We start from the raw sequence: 27,136 nt of genomic DNA, 5'->3' as shown, positions 1-27,136 counted from the left end.
TTTCTATTTATGATAATTTAATTTGATTTGCTTTGAAAGTACATGACGTAGTACGTACAGAACAAATAATTACTAATTATTTTTTACAACATGACTTTAATTATAACTTCAAATTCTATTGCAAAGTGTTCACGGATCTATTGAGTCAGTGTTTGGGTCAGAGTTCATTGGTTGCCTAGACGACTCTAACGGTGTAATCGATGAAGGGAAACGATAATTTGCTGGAGCAGGTGAAAATGGAAACATTGGGAAGGACATGGGATTCACATTAAATCGTGATGACTGTCCCAGCATTGAGTTGTGTGAAGAAGGTCCAGTGAAATGGTTGGGGAGTGGTGTATTGAATAGACCACCCCCCGGCACGGGTACAAAGGTTGATTGCCCTGTGTTCATTAAACCAGTAGCTGGGGGGTACATGTGTTGAGGGTACGCGTGAGTGGGAGGGGCATTTAGACTGGACTGCATGGAATCGATTTGCTGACGGAGAGAAGATATTGTATTCCAGAGTGGTGTCAAGTCACTAACAGAGAGTGGAGCAGTAGAGCTTTGTGCTGCTTGTGATTGAGTATTGGCACCATTGCTGTCTTGAGATACATTGTCTTGATCATGTGACACTCCACTCGTATCATGTGATCTGTCCCCCTCCTGAGTGGTAGTAGTAGTATTCGTTTGTACTCCTTTTTTCTTTCGTGGGTTCTTGGATTTCTGAGCGTGTCCAGTTGAGGTCTTGTCAGAACTACAGAAATCTTTCCAACTGCCGTACACCAGAGGAGATTCAACAAAGCTCTCGGCCAGTCCGGAGGTGACAAACTTCCTGTAGGTGTGGCGTGAGCGACTGGGCGTGTCATGTGACGTGGAAGAGGAGTCATGTGATTTGCTTGAATCTCTGTGCACTAGTACGACAATGTCAAATCCTAACAGAGACAGTTGGTCCACCTGTGTGTGTGTGTGTGTGTGTGTGTGTGTGTGTGTGTGTGTGTGTGTGTGTGTGTGTGTGTGTGCGCGTGCATGTGTGTGTGCGTGTGTGTGTGTGTGTGCGTGTGTGTGTGTGTGTGTGTGTGTGTGTGTGTGTGTGTGTGTGTGTGTGTGTGTGTGTGGGGGGGGTTGTTTGATGTGGTGAAATTAATATTTTTTAAGGCTGTACAATACAATATTAACAGTATAAAGTATGTACTGTCAGAATACTGTACATCAGATGTATGCGGAGAGTAACGTGATTTCCTGTATCTGTCACAAGCTTGGCATTTGCACACTGACCAATCCTAGCGTGGGTGATGTAATCTACTTTCTTGATAGATTACATCACCCACGCTAGGATTGGTCAGTGTGCAAATTCCAAGCCCATGAAAGATACAGGAAGTCACGTTACTCTCCGTATATGCCTAATATACTCTTAGTACTGTGTAGTGACCTTTTTCTGTAGTATCTGCAGTAGGTTTGAAGGGTTTTTCACAATATCCTGGTCGGGTTTGGCCCTGCTCTTACTGGAAGGAGGGAACTCGTGCTCACATTCGGGACATTTCTTGCAGCGGATGTGACAGCTCTTCTCACAGTTAGGACACACTCTCAGAGTCACTTGCTGGGCACCTGTGTGGTTGTGTGTGTGTGAGTGTGTGTGTGTGTGTGTGGGACGGAGACGTATAAATGGTAGAGATGAATTAAGATGTACGTGCACATAGGATAAGTTACTTTTTTGTTTCTTTGTAGGTGGTGGTCCATTCTCGTCACTCCTGGAGTCAGTGTCTCCAGTCACAGCAGCTGTATAGAGAGAGTAGCTGTATTGGACCACACTGTGTACTCATGATCCTAGTGAGCTTACATTGTTGTGGTAGAGACTTGAGGTAGTCAGCAATTTCAGTGTGACCCTCCTGTGTAGCAAGGTCAAGAGGAGTCTCGCCATAATCGTCAGTTACACCTGAGCAAGAGTGGGTGTAGAAACAAAGGTATAACACTGCATGGTGGTTGTGTTGTACTCACTGATATCACAGTTGGCCTTCTCCACCAAGTACATACTAATACTTACTGTTGGGGTCAACTTTGTATTGCTCAACAAGTTCCTTCACGACACCCAGCTTGCCAAAGTCACATGCTACACACAGTAACCTGGCTTTGTCCTCGTCACCACATGCACAGCCACGGCTCATCAGGTAGAGGGCAACATCCACACAGCCTTCAAGATACGAATCATCAAGACCCTCCAGAACATTGTCCAGTGGTGACTGTCCCTGATTATCCCTCACATCTGTACATTACACATAGTCAAACAAAATACCGTATAAAATTTTCGCGGGGCTTAATTTTCGCGGATTTTGTGGGTTAGCAATACAGAGCTAGACTATCAAGAGCACACTAAATCTCACCAACATCCATCTTCCTCTCCTCCACCAGATACTGTACCACGTCTTTCTTTCCCCACATACAAGCCCGTTGAAGAGGAGTCATGTTATCCTTATCCCTCATGTCTGTTGTGGAACAGAGTTCAACTATCACACAGATACTAATTATTATGGTGAAAGGAGAAACAAAATGGTCAAGTACAGTAATTCAACCAAATCACGACAATTTTTCGACTGTAAATATATCATACGCAAAAGCATAAGTAATACTGTACTAACGTGCGTACATCGCAAATGTTAAAATATAAGCAAAATTTAACACAAATTTATCTCTAAACATTTTTTCGCTATAGGCCTACATAATTATTATGTTCCCTCAAGGCAAGGGAGTTTATGAGGAATGCGGAGATTATGGTAGTTAAACCTCACCCAGTTGCTATGATACAGACAGGTTTATACTGTTTAAATTTAGATACAGAGAAACATTAGTTTATTAATACACGACTGCTTACCAGTGCTACATTTGAGCTCTTGAATCAGGTACTGCACCATCTCTTTATTACCTCCCCGGCATGCCCAGTGAAGTGGAGTCTTGTCCATCCCACCACCTTTATCAGTACGAGCTCCATGGGTAACAAGTGTCTTCGCAATCTCAAGGTAGCCCCGATAACAAGCAAAGTGTAATGGAGGATCCTTGTATCCCCACTCGTCACTCCAGTAGAGCTGGTGGTTGGGGTCTGCCCCCTGTCCCAACAGAGACCTAACTTTGACGACGTCACGTTTGTTTACAGCCTCGTATAAGTCCTCGGCTAGCTTCTTTTGAGCACTGTACAAAATAGATGGTTGGGGGGTCAGTCATACAGAGAATTACTTGATGTGTGTATATAGTTTATACAAGTGACACCATGCACATATCCAGCTGTCACTTTGCTGTACAGTGTTCCACCTCTGATCATAGCCTACTCTGACTCTACTAATGGAATGAGCCTCCCTCCATGCAATCACAAGGTGCTACCATGAGTAGTAATTATAGTCTACATGTTCACTCACCCTAAGTCTTGTTCAGTAGCCATTTCTAGTTCTCAGTATTTATTCTCAGTCTCCCATTTTAATAAGATGGCCCCACCCCATCTGCCTCGATTCCAAGCCGCAGGGAAAGCGTACGTCTTCTAAAGCGGCCTTGTTCCAAGCTAGCAACTCCTGTACCAGGAACAATGGAAAAGGGTCACTAAACTAGAAAGCTAGAAATTGAATCTCACAGCTCAACCTTGTAAATGTCAGTAACTCATGATCATACTTTATAATGTATACAGTCAGCAAAGAGTCATTGTAATTATTGATTGCATGATTCTTCACTTGCGATCTTCATTCGTCCCCTTCCAGTATATCTGTATGAAAACATGAGCAGCACAATCAACTAGAGTCTTATAAGCTCTGCAACAAAATATTGTATGCAATGAAAATATGGATCAGATTTACATTAATAGTGCAAACATACCTTGTCAGGTTCTCATGATCAGTTGGTGGCACTATGAGGAACTGCAGTTGCTGTCCTCACATATTTGTCTTCAATTTCCTCGGCTACATCGTTACGCTCAACAGTAGGCCTCCTTAGACATTCACATATGTAAGGCCATGTCATCGGATGTTCTGGATCAGTGACTTCAAGACGCTTGGTTACCATCTTCATTAGGCGGCGTTGGTTATGGCGGTATGCATCTTCAATGTCTTCCAAATCATTCCTCTTCACTCCGAGAGCCAGTCCTAAATCAAACCAATTATAGGTGGCAGTTTTCAGACTCTCACAAATTGTATTAATATCCGCTCCAGTCAGAACAATCGGCTGGTCTCCATTGCTGGTATCCTTCTCTGAGGATGATCCTGTACACAAGTCAATATTAGATCACAGGCAATGCTTAAGAAAATATTGTAACAAAAATAAATGACGAGTGTGCATCTTATTATACAAGCCATCTTGGGGTTAGAAAGTGTGTGACAAGCTGCATACAACAAACTATTCTGAAAATGCACATACCATTATTTAATGATGCAAGCCACACAACGCGTGTAATGAGGAATGGACAAGAGTCAAAATAATGTACTTTTTAAGACTGAAGACTTTCGAATAATTATGATAGATGATAGATAGTGGGTACTACTCGTGGGGTAAAAATCCATGCGACAAATCGAAAACGTTGATTTTCGTCTGTAAAAATGTCGGTTGATGTTATTGCCTGTACTGCCTGGCATGCGTTCCGGTAAACTGTTTTCATGTAGGGTGGAGGTCAGTTTGCCCACGGAAATAACGAATATTTTACCCCTCGAAAATCACCCGCTATACGGTAGTTAATGCAATGCACACACTTACACAAGTGGCCCTCTAGCTATAATGAAAAACTTCACATTAAATTAATAGGAATTATATATTCGTATATTCGAGGCAAACGAGAATTGATGCAATAATTACGAGGTAATTATAATTATGTCCTAAAAGGCGTTATATTAATTTTAGTAGCTATAGGTAATGATTATAAAATAGTAATTATAAGAGATCGATACTTGACATTATTTTATGAAGCTGCTGTTATAAGCTAAACAGTTGTCAAGTGCCTCCTAACAATCCCCAGGTGCACACACCTTTGCCGTATGTCCCGTTCACTGATTGTTTGATGCCATTGTGTGCGTCTGGATGTTTGGTCTACATAGAAGGTACGTCCATTATCATCCTGTCTCTCCTCTCAACATTCAGGCAGTGGTCTATGCAATGAAAGGTGGCACTAGAGTCAGGTTAGTTATAGTCTACATGTTCACTCACTCTGAGTCTTGTCTCTCCATTGAAGCTTAACTTTGTTCAAACACACAAGGTATTGCTCTGTCAATTTCTCCCCTTACAACTATAGATCTACATTATTGTGGTAAAACAAACTTCTTTATTCTTTCCTATGCAGGGACTTCCCCTACTCAGACATTAAATACCTCTACTTTCAGTCAAGACAGCAACACTCTGAGCTGCTGAAACATGAGGGGTGCTTCTTGGTATAACTATTCCTTGCATTAGTCCCAGGCTGGATGAAGGTTGCCTGCGGTGTCAATGATGATGCCCTGTATACAAACTATAGGTACTGTACTGCCTAATGTATGACTTTGTATGTGTTAATTGTAACTATTGTTTAATTACAAACAATTCATATAATTCTAGGCTTATAGAGCGAGCTAGGCAACCTATTAATAATTATGTGATTAGCCTCCTCCACAAAGTTAGCCCATGCAATGTAGACGTGTTGTAATAGTTTGCCATTTCTTTGCTCATGTCTCGATCAATTGCATGTACGATGTGTTCCACATTTGTTACCCAGGTTTAATCACTGCCTCATGAATGGAGGTATCAAGCACATCTTATTCCTGATCTACATGGACACTCTTATGGGACAAATTGAAGACATTGTCAAAAAGGAGAAGCGCAAACAAGCATGGGTCCCCGTTACCAAGGAAACATGAGCTACTGGAACATTTATCACCATGGAAACCATGTCACTGAACAAGAATTTTTGCATTAATAATTTCAGACAATTTTTTTAACCCACTCAAAATTATACAAATCATTGCATTTTTTACTGCTATAATTATTTTTGAACATTAAAATTAATAATTATTTTTTAACACTGAGCAATTACATGAAACTATAAATTATATGCTATAAAATTATCATACATGCATAATAGCGGGTATAGTTAGTATATATATTCATGTATGCTATAATTTAATATTATAATTATAATGAACTGCATGCAAATATCAGGGGATTTATGTTGAATAATGTGTACGTATTGTGGTGCTGTAGAATACTTTTATTTTTCGTAGTTTTAAATCAGAATTGAAAATTTCCATCATACGAAAATAATCCACTATATATACACGCATGTACATGTAATTCGGTAAACGAATAATTATAAGTACAGTACCACTAATTAGTTACAATATTTTCGATTCTATCATTATGTCCTTGAGTGAGGGAACTTGTGCTCACATTCGGGACATTTCTTGTAGCGGATGTGACAGCTCTCCTCACAGCTAGGACACACTTTCTGGGCAGCTGTGAGGTGTGTGGGTGTTTGAGGGGGGCTCATAATAACGGTATGAAATTAAATTATGGGGGCTAAAATAAACAGGTCCTAAGTCTAACTTGTCAGATTAATTTTATGAATAATCTATATCAATTTACTTTTGAGAGTATGCTAAGCAAGCTAGCCCTTTTTTCATTGTACTAAAAGTACAAATCTGCCAATTAGTGAATTGAACCCTAAAAGCAGAGAAAATTTGAAAACGCTAAAATTGCTAATACCCGCCTACTATTATTTCCTATACTAAAATTAATCACCTTTTCGTTTCTTTGTTGGTGGTGGTCCATTCTCCTGCCTCCAGTTACTCACAGAAGCTGTACGTGCATGTGTAATAGAAGAGGGAGTATAATTACATTGGGCCACACCAGTACATGCAGTAACGACTGTTAGACTAGTGTATATAGCGAGCTTACATTGTTGTGATAGAGACTTGAAGTAGTCAACGATTACAAAGTGACCACTCTCTTTAGCTCTTCTAAGAGGAGTCCAGCCAGCACGGTCAGTTGCATCTGAACATGCACAAGTATACACAATTATACACCGGGAGTTGTGGTGTAACTTTCAGCTGGCTTGTATACCACTATAATTATTATAAGCATGCACAGTGATGCATACTAAAGTGCAATCAATTATCAAAGCTGCAATGGATTCACTAGCCGCATGCCCGTAGATATAATACATGCCAAATAAGGGATGGAAATCTGAGATCATTTTTGCAAAATCATAAGTATTAAATTGCTCCATTAGTATAAAATTATTAGAGGCAAGAAACTATTAAGTGTGCTCATCGCACTTCAGTGTATATATAGGCGGCATAGGAAATTTCCTTTTAATTACCTAGAATGTTTTGCGAGCAACAAACTTTGCGAGGGCTGATTAATTCGCAACAATTAAATGCATTCCAGAATGTGATCGCAAAAGGTCAACTTTTTTGATAAATGGCTCATTTTCAGGTTTTTCACCAGCAAAATATTCTAGTATACATACACGTTGTGCCTAAACACAATATTCATGGAAGATCATCACACTCACTCTCTGGGTCAACTTTGTGATGTTCGACCAGTTCCTCCACCATATCCAGCCTGCCAGTCCAACATACTCCACACAGTAAATTGGCTTTGTCCTCATCACTACATGCATAGCCACGGCTCATCAGGTAGAGGGCAACATTCACACAGCTGTCATACACGCCTAATACTGCTCTGTCCATTGGGGACTTTCCCTCATCATCTCTCACATCTGTACATATACATTGCAGGCAGTCTGGACACAATACTGAATACCGTATTAATATAGAATGTTTTGCGAGCATCAAGCACTTGCGAAATTTGCTATGCTTGATTGAATCGCAACAATAAAATCCGCAAACCTACTAATGATCCTTGCCAGAACGCAATAGTTAGATTCATTTTTCACCCGCAAAATATCGATAGTGGTAATCTCATTAATATGCCAGTTGTCTAATCAACTGGACAGAATCAATGACATACTGTTATAAATTACAGTGTATATAGGAGATCAGGGTATATACGTGCATTAGAACATTCAACCAAGACTATAATTATAGTAACAGTTAATTAAACTCACCAACATCCATCTTCAGCTCCTCCACCAGATACTGTATCACGTCTCTACTTCCCTCGATACAAGCCAAGTGAAGAAGAGTTCTGCTGCGTTTATCCCTCAAATCTGTTGTGCATGCATGGGAAGTTGGGAACAGACTAATTATGTAACTGATTGAGCTCAAGGAAACAATTATTTGCCAACTGAAGACACAAAATTGATTACTTACCAGTGCTACATTTGAGCTCTTGGATCAGGTATTTCACCACCTCAACCCTCCTGGATGCATAGTGCAGTGGAACTCTGTTCAGCTTCCCATCACCTTTATCAATATGAGCTCCATGGGTAGCAAGTATCTTCACAATCTCAAGGTTGCCCTTCTGACAAGCAAAGTGTAATGGAGGCAGCTCCGCCCACTCGTCACTCCAGTAGAGCTGGTGGTTAGGATCCGCCCCCTTTCCCAACAAAGATCTCACTTTAATGACATCATAGTTGACTACAGCCTCAGATAAGTCCTTGGCTAGCTTCTTTTGAGCACTGTACACAAATATGTCCAAAAATACCGGTAGTAGATATAGGTAGGGTGTCACTCAGTCACATAGACCTACTTACTTGAAGAATATACGTACGTGCAGCGCAGAACTTCTGCCAGAAGGTTACAAATAAATCTGCAACTTTTATAGTGTCATGACACCGTTATACTTACTGTAGCTCAGAGTCTTGTTGACTTGGGTCCATGGTGCATGTACTCCCGATAGCGCTAGCTGAGCTGCAGATCAGCCTCGTACGGTGGCCCTGAGTGCTACTCCAGTTGGTAGTTGGCAGTTGGCAAATGTTAATCTTTTAACCCAGAGGAGGTACGTACGACACGGTCACATGACCAGCTAAAAGGATTATGAATCTCATTAACTTGTGCATGAATAATATCATTCAAGACTGTGTACTTTGATAGTGGATTTGGTTTGGCGTGTATCTTTCAAAAAATACACTTGACGTTTCTAAGATCAGGATTGTTGATTGCTGGGCTTATACTGATGTGAAATAGCTTTTCAACCAGTTTCAACCACCACTTAGATTTTGAGATATTATTGTTTTTAGTGTAATTCTGTTTTAGAGTATTCAATAAGTATTCTGTGCCTGCATTCAGGATAGGATCACTGCAAACATCTGAGCCTTGGTTCTTACAACAAATCTAATCTCTACTTGTAAAACTCTAGCTACTAGCCAGCAACAAATTCACTGAGTTTTATGCTCTAAACTTGTCTCTTTATGGCGCTTACTTGCCACCAGTTGAATGTCGTCATTGGAATGCATTTTTAACGACTTCTTTGTCTTTCTTGCCTTCAATCAAGAAATAGCAGCCACGTGAGCTTAACCGCGTGTCGTACCTCCTCTGCTTTTAACCATAACTTAGTGCTGTCACATGATCTCCTAGTCTCGAGACCAGGCCGATTAAAATACGGCCTGGTCTTTATTACATGGGTGATGTGCACATGCGCAAACTGAGTTCCCCAGAATCTGGGGAATTCGTTCACGTTAGTAAACCTTTGTAAAATTATACCGTAAACTAGTTTGTTTACTAGTTCTTTCCGTATTATTTTTAACAAATACTTGTCTCCTGTGGCTTTATGCCCTCTATTGTGTTGTCAAGAAGGCTTACACACTTGTCTAAAGCCAGAAGAGGCTCTCTACGATGGTCCTATGGTGGCAGTTGGAAGCACAAAGTCAAAGACTTGCCATAGTCTGTCAGAAACACTTTAAACTCTCTCTCCTGTGAAGCTGTGGCTTATATTCTCTATTGTGTTGTCGAGAAGGTTTGCACACTATTATGAAACCAGAAGAGGCTCACATCTACCTCTACAATGGTCCTATGGTTGCAGTTGGAAGCACAAAGTCAAAGACTTGCCATAGTCTGTCAGAAACCCAGTTCAAAACATCACGACCATCCAACCATCATAGAGGTAGATGAGAGCCTCTTTTGGCTTCGTGTGCAAGCCTTCTCAACACAACACCATAGAGAAGGCCACAGCTAGCTAGCTAGCTAGGCTATAAAAGCTTCAGATAGTACATGGGCGTGGACGGCCACGCCTATAATTAATTACACATGCAATAGGTACCAGGCCGTATTTTAATCGGCCTGGATTCGAGGCTAATGATCTCCAGCCAATCAGCTTATCTGAAAGTAGTCAGGTGACCATGGATTACATAACTTAATCCACACTTAATTAAGTGTGCTTTAAGCAGATTGAATCTGAATGTCATCATAATTATAATAATAATACAAGCAGATTGAATATGTACACAAGCAAAGCTGAAAAGTATTAGAAAGTTGAATGTTATTGTTTCGACTTGTTTCATGTGTACCAAATTGCTGACTTGACCATAGCATCGCTTTTTCGTCTGGAGAAATAGGCTCAGCTTGTTTCGAAGATGTATGTACACCTGTACCTAAGCCAGATCCATATAATCGTTTATCAAAGGTGCTTCGAATATCATAGCTTTCCAAAAGAGCAAACCAGATACTCATTGCCATATAGTTTGCGCACAAAGTTTCCCATCCGGCCAGTAAGCCAGATCAGCTGGAGGCATATCCAGTAGTGGGATCGGGACTGTTGGTCAGCAGGAGAAATAAGTCGAGAACATGCCCAGTCAGTCCAGATAGCTTTAGATCTTATCTCCTTCTCCTTTGCATCAGTTACTGGATCTACAAACCTTGCTATTACGTCTAGCTAGCTAGCTAGCCACCAACTGTAGCTAGATCTAGCTTAGCCTCAGTCCCAGCCCCTCTCACTAGAGGGCCTGGTAACCACTGTTTGGGCGTGGGTGGATTCAATAGTAAATTTGTTAGTAAAACTCTTTGTAATTTATTATTTTTTATTATTATTATGTGAACTTTACAGCTATGCACAAAAGAAATTAAGTGAAAATTATTGGGTGAGAGGAAATAGCTGACAGACTTACTCCAACATTGGAGCAGCTGATGTATATTATATCAGAGATACAAAAGAAAGGGGATTGGAAACGAAATTTTTTCGAAATTTTTGCGTGAAGCATTCCGCGTTATAGGGCGTGGCTAAAACTACAAAGGATTATATTTATAGTCAGCATGCTCATTACCTGTCTTGACTGCTCTACTATGTGTAGAAACAGTGAAATTGATCATTTTTAATGTTGATTTTTCTAAAAAGTAAAGAGAATTTAGCTCTAAAAAGTCGACTAAGCCATGCAGCCACTATTACTAGACAAATAAATGCTATGCAAGAAGAAATAGCCTTTACTATGAAGTCGTAGGAGGGACAGGCCCGTGGTGTGTCTAAAAGTATACTAAAGCAGTTTGAAGGACTATACTGCAAACGTTTATGAACAGTACAGCTTGTTTATAGCATAAAGCCATTCTATGTAGCACTTAGATACATAATAACCAAGTCAAGCAATGTCCTTTGCTGTTTTGACTTCACAGGAGGGACAGAGAAAAGTTGACATAGAGTAATTCAAGCTAAACTCAAAAAAATTGGAAACAGAGTAAAGACAACGGACTTAGAGCTTGTCAGTGGTATAAGCTTACTTCTCTCAAGTATCTCCCAGGCCCTGAGTGATCTCTAGTGGATAGGAGAGCTAGAAACCAGGGATAGCGCAGTCCTCCATGTAATTATTTGCGAGCGCAATAATTACACGGAGTGCTTCACCAGAGATACAAAAGAAAGGGGATTGGAAACGAAATTTTTTCGAAATTTTTGTGTGAAGCATTCCGCGTTATAGGGCGTGGCTAAAACTACAAAGGATTATATTTATAGTCAGCATGCTCATTACCAGTCTTGACTGCTCTACAATGTGCTGTACATAGAAACAGTGAAATTGATCATTTTTAATGTTGATTTTTCTAAAAAGTAAAGAGAATTTAGCTCTAAAAAGTCGACTAAGCCATGCAGCCACTATTACTAGACAAATAAATGCTATGCAAGAAGAAATAGCCTTTACTATGAAGTCGTAGGAGGGACAGGCCCGTGGCGTGTCTAAAAGTATACTAAAGCAGTTTGAAGGACTATACTGCAAACGTTTATGAACAGTACAGCTTATCTATAGCATGAAGCCATTCTATGTAGCACTTAGATACATAATAACCAAGTCAAGCAATGTCCTTTGCTGTTTTGACTTCACAGGAGGGACAGAGAAAAGTTGACATAGAGTAATTCAAGCTAAACTCAAAAAAATTGGAAACAGAGTAAAGACAACGGACTTAGAGCTTGTCAGTGGTATAAGCTTACTTCTCTCAAGTATCTCCCAGGCCCTGAGTGATCTCTAGTGGATAGGAGAGCTAGAAACCAGGGATATAAAACTTTTCCATGTAATTATTTGCGAGCGCAATAATTACACGGAGTGCTTCACCGGATGTCAGTCCTTTTACATAGGGCGTGGGCGGTCGTTTCCAATCCCCTTTCTTTTGTATCTCTGGCTTCACCGGATGTCAGTCCTTTTACATAGGGCGTGGGCGGTCGTTTCCAATCCCCTTTCTTTTGTATCTCTGATTATATAATCTATAGAGTGATAAGTATAGTTAACAGAGGATCCTATATATGACATTTAGAGCATGGGCAAACCATATGAAATGAACATAAGTTATTTGTGTCAAAGTTTTCTAGAAAATCTGACACTAAAAAGTCCGAAGTCTTTTTCTTGATTGTTCCTATAGAGATGAATCTAGATTTATTAAATTCGACGGCAATTTATTCCATACTTTTGCAATTCTAATGAAGTAATGAAGTAGAAGTGTCTTGAATAGTTATTTCTAGCAAATTTAATTTGAAGGGAATGGCCTGAGCAGCCTGCCCTGGTTTTGGATGAAGTGAAAGATACTAGTTCTCTTATATCGTCCGACTGCTGCTGCATACATTTCACAATAAACATGATATCTTGCAGTTCAAACCATCTCATGAGGGGCAATAACTTTAATTTGCAGAGTCTTGCGTAGTCTGATACATAATCATTAAGGATATATTTTGTGGCTCTGCGTTGCACTTTTTCTAGTGACTTGATATCCTTTATTAATTTAGGTCTCCACAACGGAACATATTCTTAGTAAACGGACTAATTTCTGGATAATTTACTAAGGTTTTACGTTCGTGGTACGATTACCCATACTGGGTAATTTGAAGTGCATGCGCACTATCACCCCTGCAATCCGTATTTTAATCGGCCTTGAATCGAGGCTACTTGGCACGCAGATTAAAACACTTAATCTTGGGTATGTGTGTTCTTAAATAGCCTCAATATATAGAATCTAAAAGTGCCATGCAAAACCTGTTTCTATAATTCCCCCCTCCCTGCTGCTGGATCTGGGAATATAGGTACATGAGGATTAGACTTGAAATGATCTCCCTACCTAGATGTGTACATATAAGATTAATATTGCCGTCTTAGGCCAGCTAGATATCTATTGGTGTCAGTATCATAATTTAAAAGCAGGCTAATTATTGTTGCAAAGTTTAAAGGTTACGAACTGCCAACTACCAACTCCCAACTGCCAACTACCAACTGCCAACTGCCAACTACGGTGGCCCTGAGTGCTACTCCAGTTGATAGTTGGCAGTTGGCAGTTGGGAGTTCGCAGTTCGCAGTTGGCAGTTGGTAGTTGGTAGTTCGCAGTTGGCAGTTGGTAGTTGGTAGTTCGCAGTTGGCAGTTGGTAGTTGGTAGTTCGCAGTTGGGAGTTGGCAGTTGGGAGTTCGTGACCTTTAAACTTTGCAGTTAGCAAATGTTGTATCATAGATACAAAGAAAGGGATAGGCAACACCCAGCACTTCTGTTGGATGAGGCGAGTTGCTAAAAAGGGGCGTGTAATGAGCAAAAAGGGGTGTGTGCACTCAAAATGTCAGTAAAGATATTAATAGTTTAGGCCACTCCAAGTGACACTCTGGTTTCTGGTCCTAAAGTTTTTCTAATGCATGCAGGCGGGCGGCTTTTCTCATTATGTCATTATCAATTTCACCTTATGAACTCATTATTTTGCAAATGAATATCATTATCACACTATTTTGTACCGCATGGACTTTTTTTTTTGCGCATGCGTAGTAGAAATAATGGGATAGAAATCCAATAATGAGATAGAAATCCAAGAATAAAATCTGATGCGGGCGGTGGACCAGAAACCAGAGTATCACTTGGAGTGGCCTTATAGTATTATAGCAAACTGTGCTCTTGAGGAGACACCAGATACACTTAGACATAGGCTATTAATCTTTTAGAGCTACTATATGCAAAGTGATGAGAAAGTGAGCTCCAAAGGGGGGTGTCAGTACACTCTACAAACCATAACAGGTATGTTCCCAAGTCCTTCAAATGCCATCTCTTCGATCACACAATACAGATAAAGATACTTGTGTTCCACTTTCTAATACCTAAACTGTGTCTTAGAGTACTTCAAACTACATTACCATGTACAGTAAGAGCAGGAGAGGTACGCAAACTTTCTGGACTTCGGACAAGCGTTTCATGGTGCTGCTACTACTTCACTGCATTGAGAGCTGGAAAATATGCTTTGTTCCATGCAGTTATAAACACACTTTAATTCTGTGAAACGTACATGTTATAAAATTATTTCATATTGGAGATATAGGTACATAAACTGACAAATCGGTGTTTTTTCACACAAATCAAGCTGAATAAAAGAAAACTCGGCACTAACATAGCAACTGTAGCTATCAGTAGTGCTGGGTCTATGTGTGCATGATGCCTGATTGTTTTGAATTTCTCTTTTAGGCCCCCTACGAGAAAAATAAGCAGATATAGGGATCATTGTGTACTTTCTTGAGCGCAACTCGCCTCCAACCAGAGGGTGTGACGCCACACACTGCATTTACCTAGCATCACGTGGGGCGTTGCCTATCCCTTTCTTTCGTGTATCTATGGTTGTATATAGATATATCTTTGCACTGCCTCTAATCTTTTAACCATAACTTTAAATAGCCTCAATAGAATCTAAAAGTGCCATGCAAAACCTGTTTCTATAATTCCCCCCTCCCTGCTGGGATCTGGGAATATAGGTACATGAGGATTAGACTTGAAATGATCTCCCTACCTAGATGTGTACATATAAGATTCTAATATTGCTGTCTTAGGCCAGCTAGATATCTGTGCCTATCATAATTTAAAAGCAGGCTAATTATTGTTGCAAAGTTTAAAGGTTACGAACTGCCAACTACCAACTCCCAACTGCCAACTACCAACTACCAACTCCCAACTACCAACTCCCAACTGCCAACTACCAACTGCCAACTACCAACTACCAACTACCAACTCCCAACTACCAACTCCCAACTGCCAACTGCCAACTCCCAACTGCCAACTACCAACTGCCAACTGCCAACTACCAACTGCCAACTGCCAACTGAACTATCAAGTAGCAACTGCGAACTACCAACTACGTATTTGAACTATCAAGTAGCAACTACGCGTTTGAACTATCAAGTATGAACTACCAACTAGAGTAGCGCTCAGGGCCACCATAGCCAACTACCAACTCCCAACTACCAACTGCCAACTACCATGCAACTACCAACTCCCAACTGCGAACTACCAACTGCCAACTGCCAACTACGTGTTTGAACTATCAAGTTAGTAGCAACTGCGAACTACCAACTACGCATTTGAACTATCAAGTAGCAACTGCTAACTACCAACTACGCATTTGAACTATCAAGTATGAACTACCAACTAGAGTGTAGCGCTCAGGGCCACCGTAGCCTTGCCCCTTTCAGAGATTATTATCATCTTGGAATTCCGAATCCTGGCCGCCTCTAACCGCAGAGCTCAGAGAAGGGGAGGAGTTGGGAAGCGAACCGATAGCTATTACGTAAGCATTCTGCAATCTGATTGGTGCTGCAAAACAAAAAACCTGCCTTCGCCTGTTGTGGAGATAATAAAAGAGTCAGTTGGGCAATTATTCGAGCATTTCTACACTTGCACTTGGACTGCTCAACTGCGCTGCTCAACTGCGCTGCTCACACTCGACTCTCTCGCTGGTGGACCTGTCTCTCTCTCTCTCTCTCTCTGGCTGCGCTGGTGGGTTACTGTATCTTATATGCCTGAGCCTCAGGGCTAGGCTTAGACTGGAAACCAGTCCCCTTCTCTCGGGAGAAAGGGACTGGCAAGCTGCCGTGTTGAGAGTTGTCCCAGTGCGTGAAGAATGTCACGCAGCCACAAGAATGTAAACGTCACAAATACTCACGTGCCACCGCCCACACGCTAACTACATGACTGTATTACTGACAAAAATATGATCGGCCTCGAGTATAAGTACATCACTGGCGGTCTGTTATCGAGGATGAAATAATATCACCCACGCATTACTCATTTTTGTGGTTTGTTCTAATTGCATTCCAACGGGACAACTCTCAATACGGCAACTTGCCAGTCCCCAGAGCCCAGAGCGAAGGGAGTGGTTTCCAGTCTAGGCTAGGCTAGGGCTAGGGAGGTTCGTAGAGCGTTTTATTTTAAATAGGATTAGAGCAGTTCAATATGGGAAGTAAACGCTGTACGTACGTATATACCTTACAAGTACGTAGAGGTTGGTAGATTATGCTCGAGATATTACCTAGCTCCTATTATGCTATTCTTTTTAATATGATCACGTAAACAGCCTATTATTCTTTTCAAATCGTCGTGCGCCCCCTGCTCTCTTTCTGTGTGGATCTGGATGCGGGGGGTCGTGCACCCCCTGCTCTCTTTCTGTGTGGGTCTGGCTGCGGGGGGTCGTGCGCCTCCTGCTCTCTTTCTGTGTGGATCTGGCTGCGGGGGGTCCGTGCACCCCCTGCATGCTCCCTGGGATGTGAGAGTGTATAGGGGGTCCTATATGGGCCGAATCACTATAATATGAACGAGCTCTGTGGCGTACCTCCTGGGTAGCTTGGAAAGCGTCACACACTAATTATTCAACAGATCAGGTAACAATAAAACTGCCATAATATATTTTTCGTACATTTTACTGCAGCGATGAAGGAAAGTTCAATTGCATGCAAGAATTATGTACAATTTGCTGTGTATTTTTATTTTACTCTGACAACATTCCACCTCAACTCACTTTCTTTTTTTTTTTTTGTAGCTTTTTCTCTTACTTTCTCAACCTTGTTAATTGCATTACAACTGTTTATTAATTAAATATGTCAGCTCAATGTCTCAATGAAAAACAAGGGTCCATGAGTAAATTAATGTGGTTTCCTAGATTTATAAACCAAATGTTATATAATACTGCAGCTTGTCTGCAAGCCTGCATAATTATGCAGCCGGCCTGTTCAGTTTGATTGCAACTGCTAGCAAAACCACATTAAATTTTTGCATAGCCTCGATCCCAGCCCGTCTTTCTCAATTTAGAGCGGCTTGGAATCGAGGCTAAGTGGGGCAGATCTTCCCAATGCACCAGCCCCTCCCCCTTTTTTCTGCAAAAACTGTTAGATAAACAAAGCTTGCTCTATGGAGGCTGTACAGTTACTCCTTGCATGTGCGCTGCTTTGCATGGTGGTAAAGACCCACTCCACTGACACAAGGGACTGGCTCATCAACAGCATTAAAGATGAGGTAGATACAATATAATAATAATAATAATTATGGTTTCTCAGCATACATACAGGTGATTACAAAAAAACAGGACAATATAGTGAGTGTACAGCTGAAGGCTAATCTGAAACTAGTCAGATTGCCGTGTGAGATAGATTATAGAGAACAAGTGATTCACAAATGAACACTAATCATATGCATTGTGGAGCATCTACTGCAGGGACAGAGAAAATAAAAGGAACATATTATGTTGTAGGGGTCGAAATGAGTTACAAAGTGGGACCATAGAAATCGCTTGATCAGTGTCTTTATGCATCGGGATGATAGAGACATGTCAATGGCCGGTAGGCAGTTCCACAGTCTGGGCAGACGGTTAAAATAGAAATGACGGTGTTGATTGTGGCTTGATCTGGTGTGTCGGAGGGTGAGCTTGTCAGATGACCTTGTGTTAGAACAGGATATTGAGACGAAATCAGTAATGCAGAAGCGATTAGTTTTGTTTTTAAATGAGTTAACAAAGAACATTATGTCTGCCAGCTCGAAGGAGTACATGGACAATACTATAATATAAGTACAATGGATACCGGGCCATAATTATTGTGTTGGGAAGATCCAATTCAAAGCTGTTACAATATATGGTGCATGCCCTTATATCAGCTATTGCATTACACTCGATCATCAGGAACTGCACCTGCTTTCATGCATGCATGCATGCAGGTATAACTCTACAGCTAGTACAGGCTATTATATCTACGGCTATATGCAGGCGTGTATACGCCTGCATATATATGCATTGGTTGCTTTCAGGTATAACTATAACCTGTACCAGGCATATATACATCGGTTGATCCACTCTCTCTATCTATCATTAGGTCACACTAACTGTGACTGGAGATCAACTCACACTCAGTAACACACTCATCTCTCGCATCTTTACAACCTCCCCTGCCTTCGGGACAATCGACTATCGCAGTGAAACAAAACAACAGCCCATACTACGCACAATCTTTCCCGAGGGCTACGTAACGCTAGACGGTATTGATTACCCAATAGGAGGTCTATTCTCCCCCCTACCTCACGCTTACATGAACACCTCTACACTGACTGTACTGCAGTCCTCTTTTGTGTACACTGGCTACACCAAGACCCCTCCAGTTGCACCATTTCATTGGGAACCTGGACTGAGGCATTCCCCAACAGATGCTAGCTGGCCTCCTAAAGGAATGACTCTATCGCTTAATTTCAAACCTCCTGCAGATGTGAAGAAACCTTCTCATGCAAATATAATTGTTACAGTGAACTACGAGATGTATGTGGGTGTACCTATTTTAGCAAAATGGCTAACAGTTCAAAATGCAGCAAGTACTTCGGTTACAGTGGACCGGACTGTTATCGAATACATCGGTACTCAAAAACCGTACGTTCCATTGAGTTTATCGCCCCAGGCCCAGCCTTGGGAGCACGACACATCAGCCCTAACAGAATCATGGCTCTATGTTGAAGCAAACGTGCCTCACGGTGGCCTAGTGCAGTGGGGTATGGATGCAGCTGGCAGTAGCGTTAGCCCTGGGGCAGATGAACCTGTTCTCAATTGTACCTACACATTCGGACCAGGTGTAGAAATTGCAACCACTTCGAAATCCTCAAAAATAAATTCAGCACTGCTATCACAATTTGATACTTATAAAGTTTTGGAACTTGTTACGGATTCTTATGATCGCGAGAGGATTGCGCTGAGTCGGCACAAAATGACGAGATTGTTGGCACCACAAACACAAGAAAATCCAATATTTTTCCACGGAACAGATTCCAGTAAAACCGGTTTTAAGAAGTCTATTGATCAAATGGTTGCAGTTGGTTTTGAGATGTATATTTACAGTTTTGGTTCTGGTTTCAAACTGGAGGATATGGACAAGACTAATATCGACGCTATCACTGCAGATATTCAGTATGCAAAGTCACAAGGAATTGAAGTTGGAGGGTAAGTGTATGTACTTTTGTATGTTGATTAGCTGGAGCGCCCTGCCCTCTCTTCCCACTATCCCTCCACTCTCTTTCTTTCTTTGTTTCCCACTATCCCTCCACTCTCTTTCTTTCTTTGTTTCCCACTATCCCTCCACTCTCTTTCTTTCTTTGTTTCCCACTATCCCTCCACTCTCTTTCTTTCTTTGTTTCCCACTATCCCTCCGCTCTCTTTCTTTCTTTGTTTCCCACTATCCCTCCGCTCTCTTTCTTTCATTGTTTCCCACTCTCTCCCCCTTTCTTCCACATGCACTATATCATCTTTCTTCCCCTTCCTTTCACTCTCAGTTTTCTTTCACCCTATCAGTATCACATGTGCGTATTAGACAACTTTACAGTATCTTGGGACCATTATTTTTTATTTTTTTAATTATGCACACTGTCACATGCACCATACACACACACAACACACACACAGGTATGATCTGATAGACCTTGATCGGGGTCACGGGGGATATGGGGGGAACGTGGGGGACCAGTGGGACGTAGTCAACCCACAATCAGGACAACTAACACAGGATGCTTGCTTCGCTTCTGGATGGTGAGTGAAACTATATCAGCTGTTGTTACTACGTTATAATAAACAATACATCATTGCTTTTGTTACAGTGTGTTCCATTTTCTATTATAGGGAATTTTTCTGAAATGGGCTTTTTTTCGGAGCTAATCAAGTTGCACTTAGTTGATAGTGCCACAACATAGATTGCTTTGGTTTTGAGGGCAAAATTAATGTGCGTGTGCTCTCTAAATACAGTCATAATAATTATAGCTAGTGTATTTGTTCATTGTATAGGTATGACAAGATTAATGACATCATCTTCACTTTCATCAACCAAACTGGTCTCTCTATGCTTGAGACAGATGGACCATATGGAGGTGCAATGTGCGGCTCAACTAACCACACCCACCACACCTCTGCCAGTGACTCCGTGTACTGGCAGACACGACTACAAGCACAGCTCTATTCTGAGCTACGAGCAAAGAACGTGTTTATCAACCAACCTGACAACTATTTCTATTGGGGAGGAAGCAAGTCTGGAATGGGGTGAGATATAATTAATGTCTGCATGTGTTGTTTGTATGGGGAGGAGATGCATTGCAATTCAATAGTATATATATAGCATACGTTTTGATCGGCGATTTATTTTGGGCCCAATTTTTAGTTTAATATCCATAACTTGTGTTAGAAATGTCCGAATTCGAAGCTAAAGATGCATTCAGCAGCTCTTTGATAGAGCTATACAATAATCAGTACATGTATGTATGTACGTGGTGTGCTCAGATCATCGCTCGCTTTTTGTGTTACGAACGTTGCAGTACTGTATAGTTAGTGTACCTGATGTAGTGTTAGTTCCAGGCTATTATTTACTTGTCCCCCCCCTCTATAATTATAGTTAACTTTGAGTGCATGAGATGGACATCATTTTTATCACTATTTCTTGTGTGTATAAGAACGTTGCAATAATTATTATAGTCAGTGTACATCATTTATTAGGTCTATGCAGTAATTTGTTTGTTTGCATTGTCCATGCATTCTCCTCTCACCATGCATGCATGCTGAATACTTGTCCCTCTTGCTCCAGTTATAATGAGAACCAGTACAGCCTGCCTCGCTGGGAGGACCTCAGTGTGAGCAGACAGGGGATGTATGATGATACCTACCATTACATACCCACCCAGGGATGGATGTTTGTACCACTGGTCGTGTATCACGGAGGTATGTATGTATGTTAGGGTAATGATTATACCATGCTGTATACAAATATAGCGCTTAAATTTTGAGGCGCTTAATTAATTAATCCTTAATTTCTGGCCACAACATTATTTGAAAAAGGTCTCTTTCTAAGCTTTCAATGTCTGCTTTCAATTTTGTTATCCATATTCCGTTCCACATTAGCTATATATAATCTATATAATTATAATGTATCCGCCCCCTCCACATACTAACAGGTGGTTCTGCTGCTCAGTTTGAGCCACTGTCTGAGCACCTAGTGGAGTATGAGTGGGCGTTGGCTCAATACCTTGGTTACGGAGTTGCAGCTTGTTATCGTGGCCCCAGGTATGTGTATAAAGTAAGGATATATAAAATGATGTGTGCATGGTTTTCACGCTGAGTGCGTGACTATTGTAGCAAACGTGCGTTTTTTCCTGATAGTTGCCACGATAGTCACGCACTTACGTCAAAAACCACACATAATTTTTTACATCTAATGCATGCACCGTCTGGTTTAATGGTCTCCCTGCATGCTTGCAGGTTGTATGACACTGATGCAACTATGCAGTTGGTGAAGAAGTGGGTGGGTTTCTACAAGACCTATCGTGACATTCTGATCAGTGACATAGTCCATGTGAGGAGACCAGACATGCAAGGTGTGTGCATGGGAGCTAGGGAACAGAAGTGATTAATTATGTACCGTATAAATATCTAGCGTGGTATTTTCGTATGGTGGAAATTGTCGTATTGAAAACTAAAACTACGAAATGATTCTACCGCATGCAATAGGCTCGACGTCAGCTCTACAAAAATACAGAATATTTATATGGGTATAAAAATTAATTATAGTTCATGAATACGAACATTTTCACCAACGAAAATTACATGCTGTACATAATTATATCTGTCTATAGAGTCACATGTTTTTCAACTTATCATAATAATTATTATAGCGTAGCTAAAAAAGTTTGATGTAAATGATGTATTGCTATACACATTCTCCCTGCACGCATGCACAGATTACGACTGTGTGCTGCACGTGAATCCTCACCTTGACCACCGCGGTCTAGCCATGATATTCAACCCCACTCCAGTGGCCATAACACGCAACATCAGTCTACCACTGTACTACACTGGCCTGTCTGACAAAGCACTCGTGTTGCCTGAGGGACAGAGTCCGGGGGCAGTGTATGGGTTGGATAGAGGCTACAACGCGGTGGTGACTGTCACCATGGACCCCAAGAGTATCACATGGATACTTATCATGTCACCTGACTAAATCTATACGCAGCAATGGACATGCAGTTGTAGTATAATTATAGTGTACTGTTTAGTCGGAATACTTTATTGTGCAAGTTTTTATATCTTTTAAATTTGCTGCTGTACCTGTATACGAATAAAACTTTATCCCAGTGAAATAGTACAACTACATGTATACGTATTCGTATACCCTTCTTTGAATTCGAAATTATACATGTGCGCATGCATGGCCATGGGAGCACTTTCTATTTATTATGTAATTGATACACAGTCATTTAATTGATTCAAGTATTTTATAGTATAGTACGCACAGAACAAATAATTACAGCATAATTATTTTTTACAACGTACATGACTTTATAACTTCAAATTCTATTGCAAAGTTCACGGATCTATTGAGTCAGTGTTTGGGTCAGAGTTCATTGGTTGCCTAGACGACTCTAACGGTGTAATCGGTGAAGGGAAACGATAATTTGCTGGAGCAGGTGAAAATGGAAACATTGGGAAGGACATGGGATTCAGATTAAATCGTGATGACTGTCCCAGCATTGAGTTGTGTGAAGAAGGTCCAGTGAAATGGTTGGGGAGTGGTGTGTTGAATGGACCACCCCCGGGTACAAAGGTCGATTGCCCTGTGTTCATTAGACCAGTAGCTGTGGGGTACATGTGTTGAGGGTACGTGTGAGTGGGCGGGCCATTTAAACTGGATTGCATGGAATCGATTTGCTGACGAAGAGAAGATATTGTATTCCAGAGTGGTGTCAAGTCAGTAGAGGTTGGTGCTGCTTGTGATTGAGTATTGGGACCATTGCTGTCTTGAGATACATTGTCTTGATCATGCGAAACTCCACTCGTATCATGTGATCTGTCCCCTTCCTGAGTGGTAGTAGTAGTATTCGTTTGTACTCCTTTTTTCTTTCGTGGGTTCTTGGATTTCTGAGCGTGTCCAGTTGAGGTCTTGTCAGAACTACAGAAATCTTTCCAACTGCCGTACACCAGAGGAGATTCAACAAAGCTCTCGGCCAGTCCGGGGGTCACAAACTTCCTGTAGGTGTGGCGTGAGCGACTGGGCGTGTCATGTGATTTGCTTGAATCTCTGTGCACTAGTACGACAATGTCAAATCCTAACAGAGACAATTGGTCAACCTGTGTGTGTGTGTGTGTGTGGGGGGGGGGGTTGTTTGATGTGTGAAAATTAAATTAGGTGTGGCATGAGCGACTGGGCGTGTCATGTGTTCACATTGGGGCCATGCTGAATAATTATTGTAAAGCTGTAAAACGTTGAGGTCAAGCTAACATGAGTTATAAGACTTATCTTCTAACTTGGACTTGATATTGGTTGCTGTGATACTTCAAGTTGGCTTTTAAAAAAGAAAACTTCTGAGGGGGGCTTAGGTATAAAGTACAACCCTGTATTGTCTGGGTCAGGTTTTGTGGTACATGTAGTTGATAGTGGGGTTGGGGAATGTGGGTTCTTCTATGTGGTTAAACTGAAGCAAGCATACAACAAACATTAACCTCAAATCTTGGTTCTCAGAATTAGCAACAGGCATTAGTCAAGATAGTAGTGTGTGTGTGTGTGTGTGTGTGTGTGTGTGTGTGTGTGTGTGTGTGTGTGTGTGTGTGTGTGTGTGTGTGTGTGTGTGTGTTTTGTGGTACATGTAGTTGATAAGTGGGGTTGGGGAATGTGGGTTCTTCTATGTGGTTATTAATAAACTGAAGCAAGCATACAACAAACATTAACCTCAAATTTTGGTTCTTAGAATTAGCAACAGGCATTAGTCGAAACAAATAGATAGTAGTGTGTGTGTGTGTGTGTGTGTGTGTGTGTGTGTGTGTGTGTGGGGGGGGGGGGTTGTTTGATGTGATGAAATTAATATTTTTTAAGGCTGTACAATACAGTTTAAAGTATGTACTGTCACAATACTGTACATCAGATGTATGCGGAGAGTAACGTGACTTCCTGTATCTGTCACAAACTTGGAATTTACTTTCTTGATAGATTACATCACCCACACTTGGATTGGTCAGTGTGCAAATTCCAAGCCCATGAAAGATACAGGAAGTCACGTTACTCTCCGCATATGCCTAATATACTCTTGGTACTGTGTAGTGACCTTTTTCTGTAGTATCTGCAGTAGGTTTGAAGGGTTTTTCACAATATCCTGGTCGGGTTTGGCCCTGCTCTTACTGGAAGGAGGGAACTCGTGCTCACATTCGGGACATTTCTTGCAGCGGATGTGACACCTCTCCTTACAGTTAGGACACACTCTCAGAGTCACTTGCTGGGCGTGTGTGTCTGTGTGTGGGAGGATGTGTGTGTGTGTAAGTGTTGGTGTGGTGTGGGTGTGAGAGACGGGGACGAGAGATGAATTAAGATGTACGTGCACATGAGATAATAGTTACTTTTTCGTTTCTTTGTTGGTGGTGGTCCATTCTCGTCACTCCTGGAGTCAGTGTCTCCAGTCACAGCATCTGTATAGAGAGAGTAGCTGTATTGGACCACACTGTGTACTCATGATCCTAGTGAGCTTACATTGTTGTGGTAGAGACTTGAGGTAGTCAGCAATTTCAGTGTGACCCTCCATTGTAGCAATGTCAAGAAGAGTAATGCCATCATAGTCAGTTGCACCTGAGCAAGAGTGGGTGTAGAAACAAAGGTATAACACTGCATGGTGGTTGTGTTGTACTCACTGATATCACAGTTGGCCTTCTCCACCAAGTACATACTAATGCTTACTGTTGGGGTCAACTTTGTGTTGCTCAACCAGTTCCTTCACGACACCCAGCTTGCCAAGGGAACATGCTGCACAGAGTAACCTGGCTTTGTCCTCATCACCACATGCACAGCCACGGCTCATCAGGTAGAGGGCAACATCCACACAACCTTCACAATCATCAAGACACTCCATAGCATTGTCCAGTGGTGACTGTTCCTCATCATCCCTCACATCTGTACATTACACAGAGTCAAACAAAATACCGTATAGCGCAACATTTTCGAGGGGCTTAATTTTCGCGAATTTCGTCGGTTAGCAATCCTACAAGTCTACGAAAATTGTTATTTAATTAGAATTATCTGCTATAATGTGCAAAGATTTAAAGGTGTGGCTTCCGGTAAGCAGTCATTCCGCGAACATTATGCAACGAAATGCTTTTAGAGGCCAATCCACGAAATATAAGTGCCTCGAAAATTTCGCGTTATACGGTAGTTACACAGAATCTGTGTCTAATATCAACTGGGCAGAAGCAAATACAAACAGTAGGAGAAGCTATGGGAACAAATACAGAGCTAGACTATCAAGAGCACACTAAATCTCACCAACATCCATCTTCCTCTCCTCCACCAGATACTGTACCACGTCTTTACTTCCTCTCACACAAGCCCAGTGAAGAGAAGTCATGTTATATTTATCCCTCACATCTGTTGTGAAACAGAGTTCAACTATCACACAGATACTAATATAGAAAATATTATGGTGAACGGAGAAACAAAATGGTCAGGTACAGTAATTCAACCAAATCACGAAATTTTTCAACTTTAAAATATATCATACGCAAAAGCATAAGTAATACTGTACTAACGTACGTACATCGCTTACTATGTAAAATATAAGCAAATTTGACACAAATTTATCTCTAAACATTTTTTCGCTATAGGCCTACATAATTATTATGTTCCCTCAAGGCAAGGGAGTTTATGAGGAATGCGGAGATTATGGTAGTTAAACCTCACCCAGTTGCTATGATACAGACTCCAAGTGGGGTTTATACTGTTTAAATTTAGATACGGAGAAACATTATTTGATTAATACACGACTGCTTACCAGTGCTACATTTGAGCTCTTGGATCAGGTACTGCACCATCTCCTTATCACCTCCCTGGCACGCATAGTGAAGTGGAGTCTTGTTGTACGTCCCACCACCTTTATCAGTACGAGCTCCATGGGTAACAAGATTCTTCGCAATCTCAAGGTAGCCCCTCCAGCAAGCCCAGTGTAATGGAGGCCTCTTATCCGCCCACTCGTCACTCACCCACTCGTCACTCCAGTAGAGCTGGTGGTTGGGGTTTGCCCCCTGTCCCAACAGGGACCTAACTTTAGTGACGTCATCATTGTCTACAGCCTCGTATAAGTCCTCAGCTAGCTTGTTTTGATTACTGTACAAAATAGATGGTTGGGGGGTCAGTCATACAGAATTACTTGATATGTGTATATAGTTTATACAAGTGACACCATGCACATATCCAGCTGTCATTTTGCTGTACAGTGTTTCACCTCTGATCATAATAATTATGATGATCAGCCTGGTGGAACACTGTACTATGATTCATAGCCTATTCTGACTCTACTAATGGAATGAGCCTCCCTCCATGCAATCACAAGGTGCTACCATGAGTAGTAATTATAGTCTACATGTTCACTCACCCTAAGTCTTGTTCAGTAGCCATTTCTAGTTCTCAGTATTTATTCTCAGTCTCCCATTTTAATAAGATGGCCCCACCCCATCTGCCTCGATTCCAAGCCGCAGGGAAAGCGTACGTCTTCTAAAGCGGCCTTGTTCCAAGCTAGCA

The 27,136-nt window shown here is 41.4% G+C and overlaps 3 protein-coding genes and 1 long non-coding RNA gene across 6 annotated transcripts; 2 read left to right on the top strand and 2 right to left on the bottom strand.

Moving 5' to 3' along the window:
- LOC135330913 (ankyrin repeat domain-containing protein 6-like) lies at positions 1-9,413 on the bottom strand. Of its 3 annotated transcripts, XM_064525893.1 has the most exons (10): positions 8,965-9,413; positions 8,727-8,904; positions 8,633-8,665; positions 8,250-8,557; positions 2,361-2,462; positions 2,024-2,242; positions 1,820-1,915; positions 1,690-1,758; positions 1,412-1,587; positions 1-936 (listed from the first exon to the last, which is right to left on the bottom strand). In XM_064525893.1, exons 2-10 carry the CDS (start codon positions 8,756-8,758, stop codon positions 130-132), a joined length of 1,842 nt encoding a protein of 613 aa, XP_064381963.1. In that variant the 5' UTR covers positions 8,759-8,904; positions 8,965-9,413; the 3' UTR covers positions 1-129. The 3 variants fall into 3 exon arrangements, with proteins under 3 accessions (XP_064381963.1, XP_064381970.1, XP_064381979.1); XM_064525900.1 differs by lacking the exons at positions 8,250-8,557; positions 8,633-8,665; positions 8,727-8,904; positions 8,965-9,413 and adding exons at positions 2,849-3,162; positions 3,387-3,533 and having other exon boundaries at positions 2,361-2,483; XM_064525909.1 differs by lacking the exons at positions 8,250-8,557; positions 8,633-8,665; positions 8,727-8,904; positions 8,965-9,413 and adding exons at positions 2,849-3,162; positions 3,387-3,533.
- Positions 6,198-27,136, bottom strand: LOC135331563 (ankyrin repeat, PH and SEC7 domain containing protein secG-like). The gene is made up of 7 exons (XM_064526774.1): positions 26,991-27,136; positions 26,391-26,722; positions 25,886-25,987; positions 7,490-7,696; positions 6,871-6,966; positions 6,715-6,771; positions 6,198-6,429 (listed from the first exon to the last, which is right to left on the bottom strand). The coding sequence occupies exons 1-7, from the start codon at positions 27,011-27,013 to the stop codon at positions 6,332-6,334; spliced, it is 915 nt and encodes a 304-aa protein (XP_064382844.1). The 5' UTR covers positions 27,014-27,136; the 3' UTR covers positions 6,198-6,331.
- LOC135333689 (uncharacterized) lies at positions 14,086-17,185 on the top strand. The gene is made up of 2 exons (XR_010394023.1): positions 14,086-14,333; positions 14,459-17,185. It is a non-coding gene; the product is annotated as an uncharacterized LOC135333689 (long non-coding RNA).
- On the top strand, positions 17,442-22,721 carry LOC135330835 (uncharacterized). Its single transcript, XM_064525781.1, has 8 exons — positions 17,442-17,588; positions 18,440-19,548; positions 20,008-20,130; positions 20,383-20,634; positions 21,173-21,306; positions 21,540-21,648; positions 21,844-21,959; positions 22,323-22,721. Exons 1-8 carry the CDS (start codon positions 17,484-17,486, stop codon positions 22,580-22,582), a joined length of 2,208 nt encoding a protein of 735 aa, XP_064381851.1. The 5' UTR covers positions 17,442-17,483; the 3' UTR covers positions 22,583-22,721.

The sequence above is a fragment of the Halichondria panicea genome, chromosome 1, assembly GCF_963675165.1.
Source record: "Halichondria panicea chromosome 1, odHalPani1.1, whole genome shotgun sequence".
Taxonomy (NCBI): Eukaryota; Metazoa; Porifera; class Demospongiae; order Suberitida; family Halichondriidae; genus Halichondria; species Halichondria panicea.
This window is presented reverse-complemented; position numbering and strand designations above follow the sequence as displayed.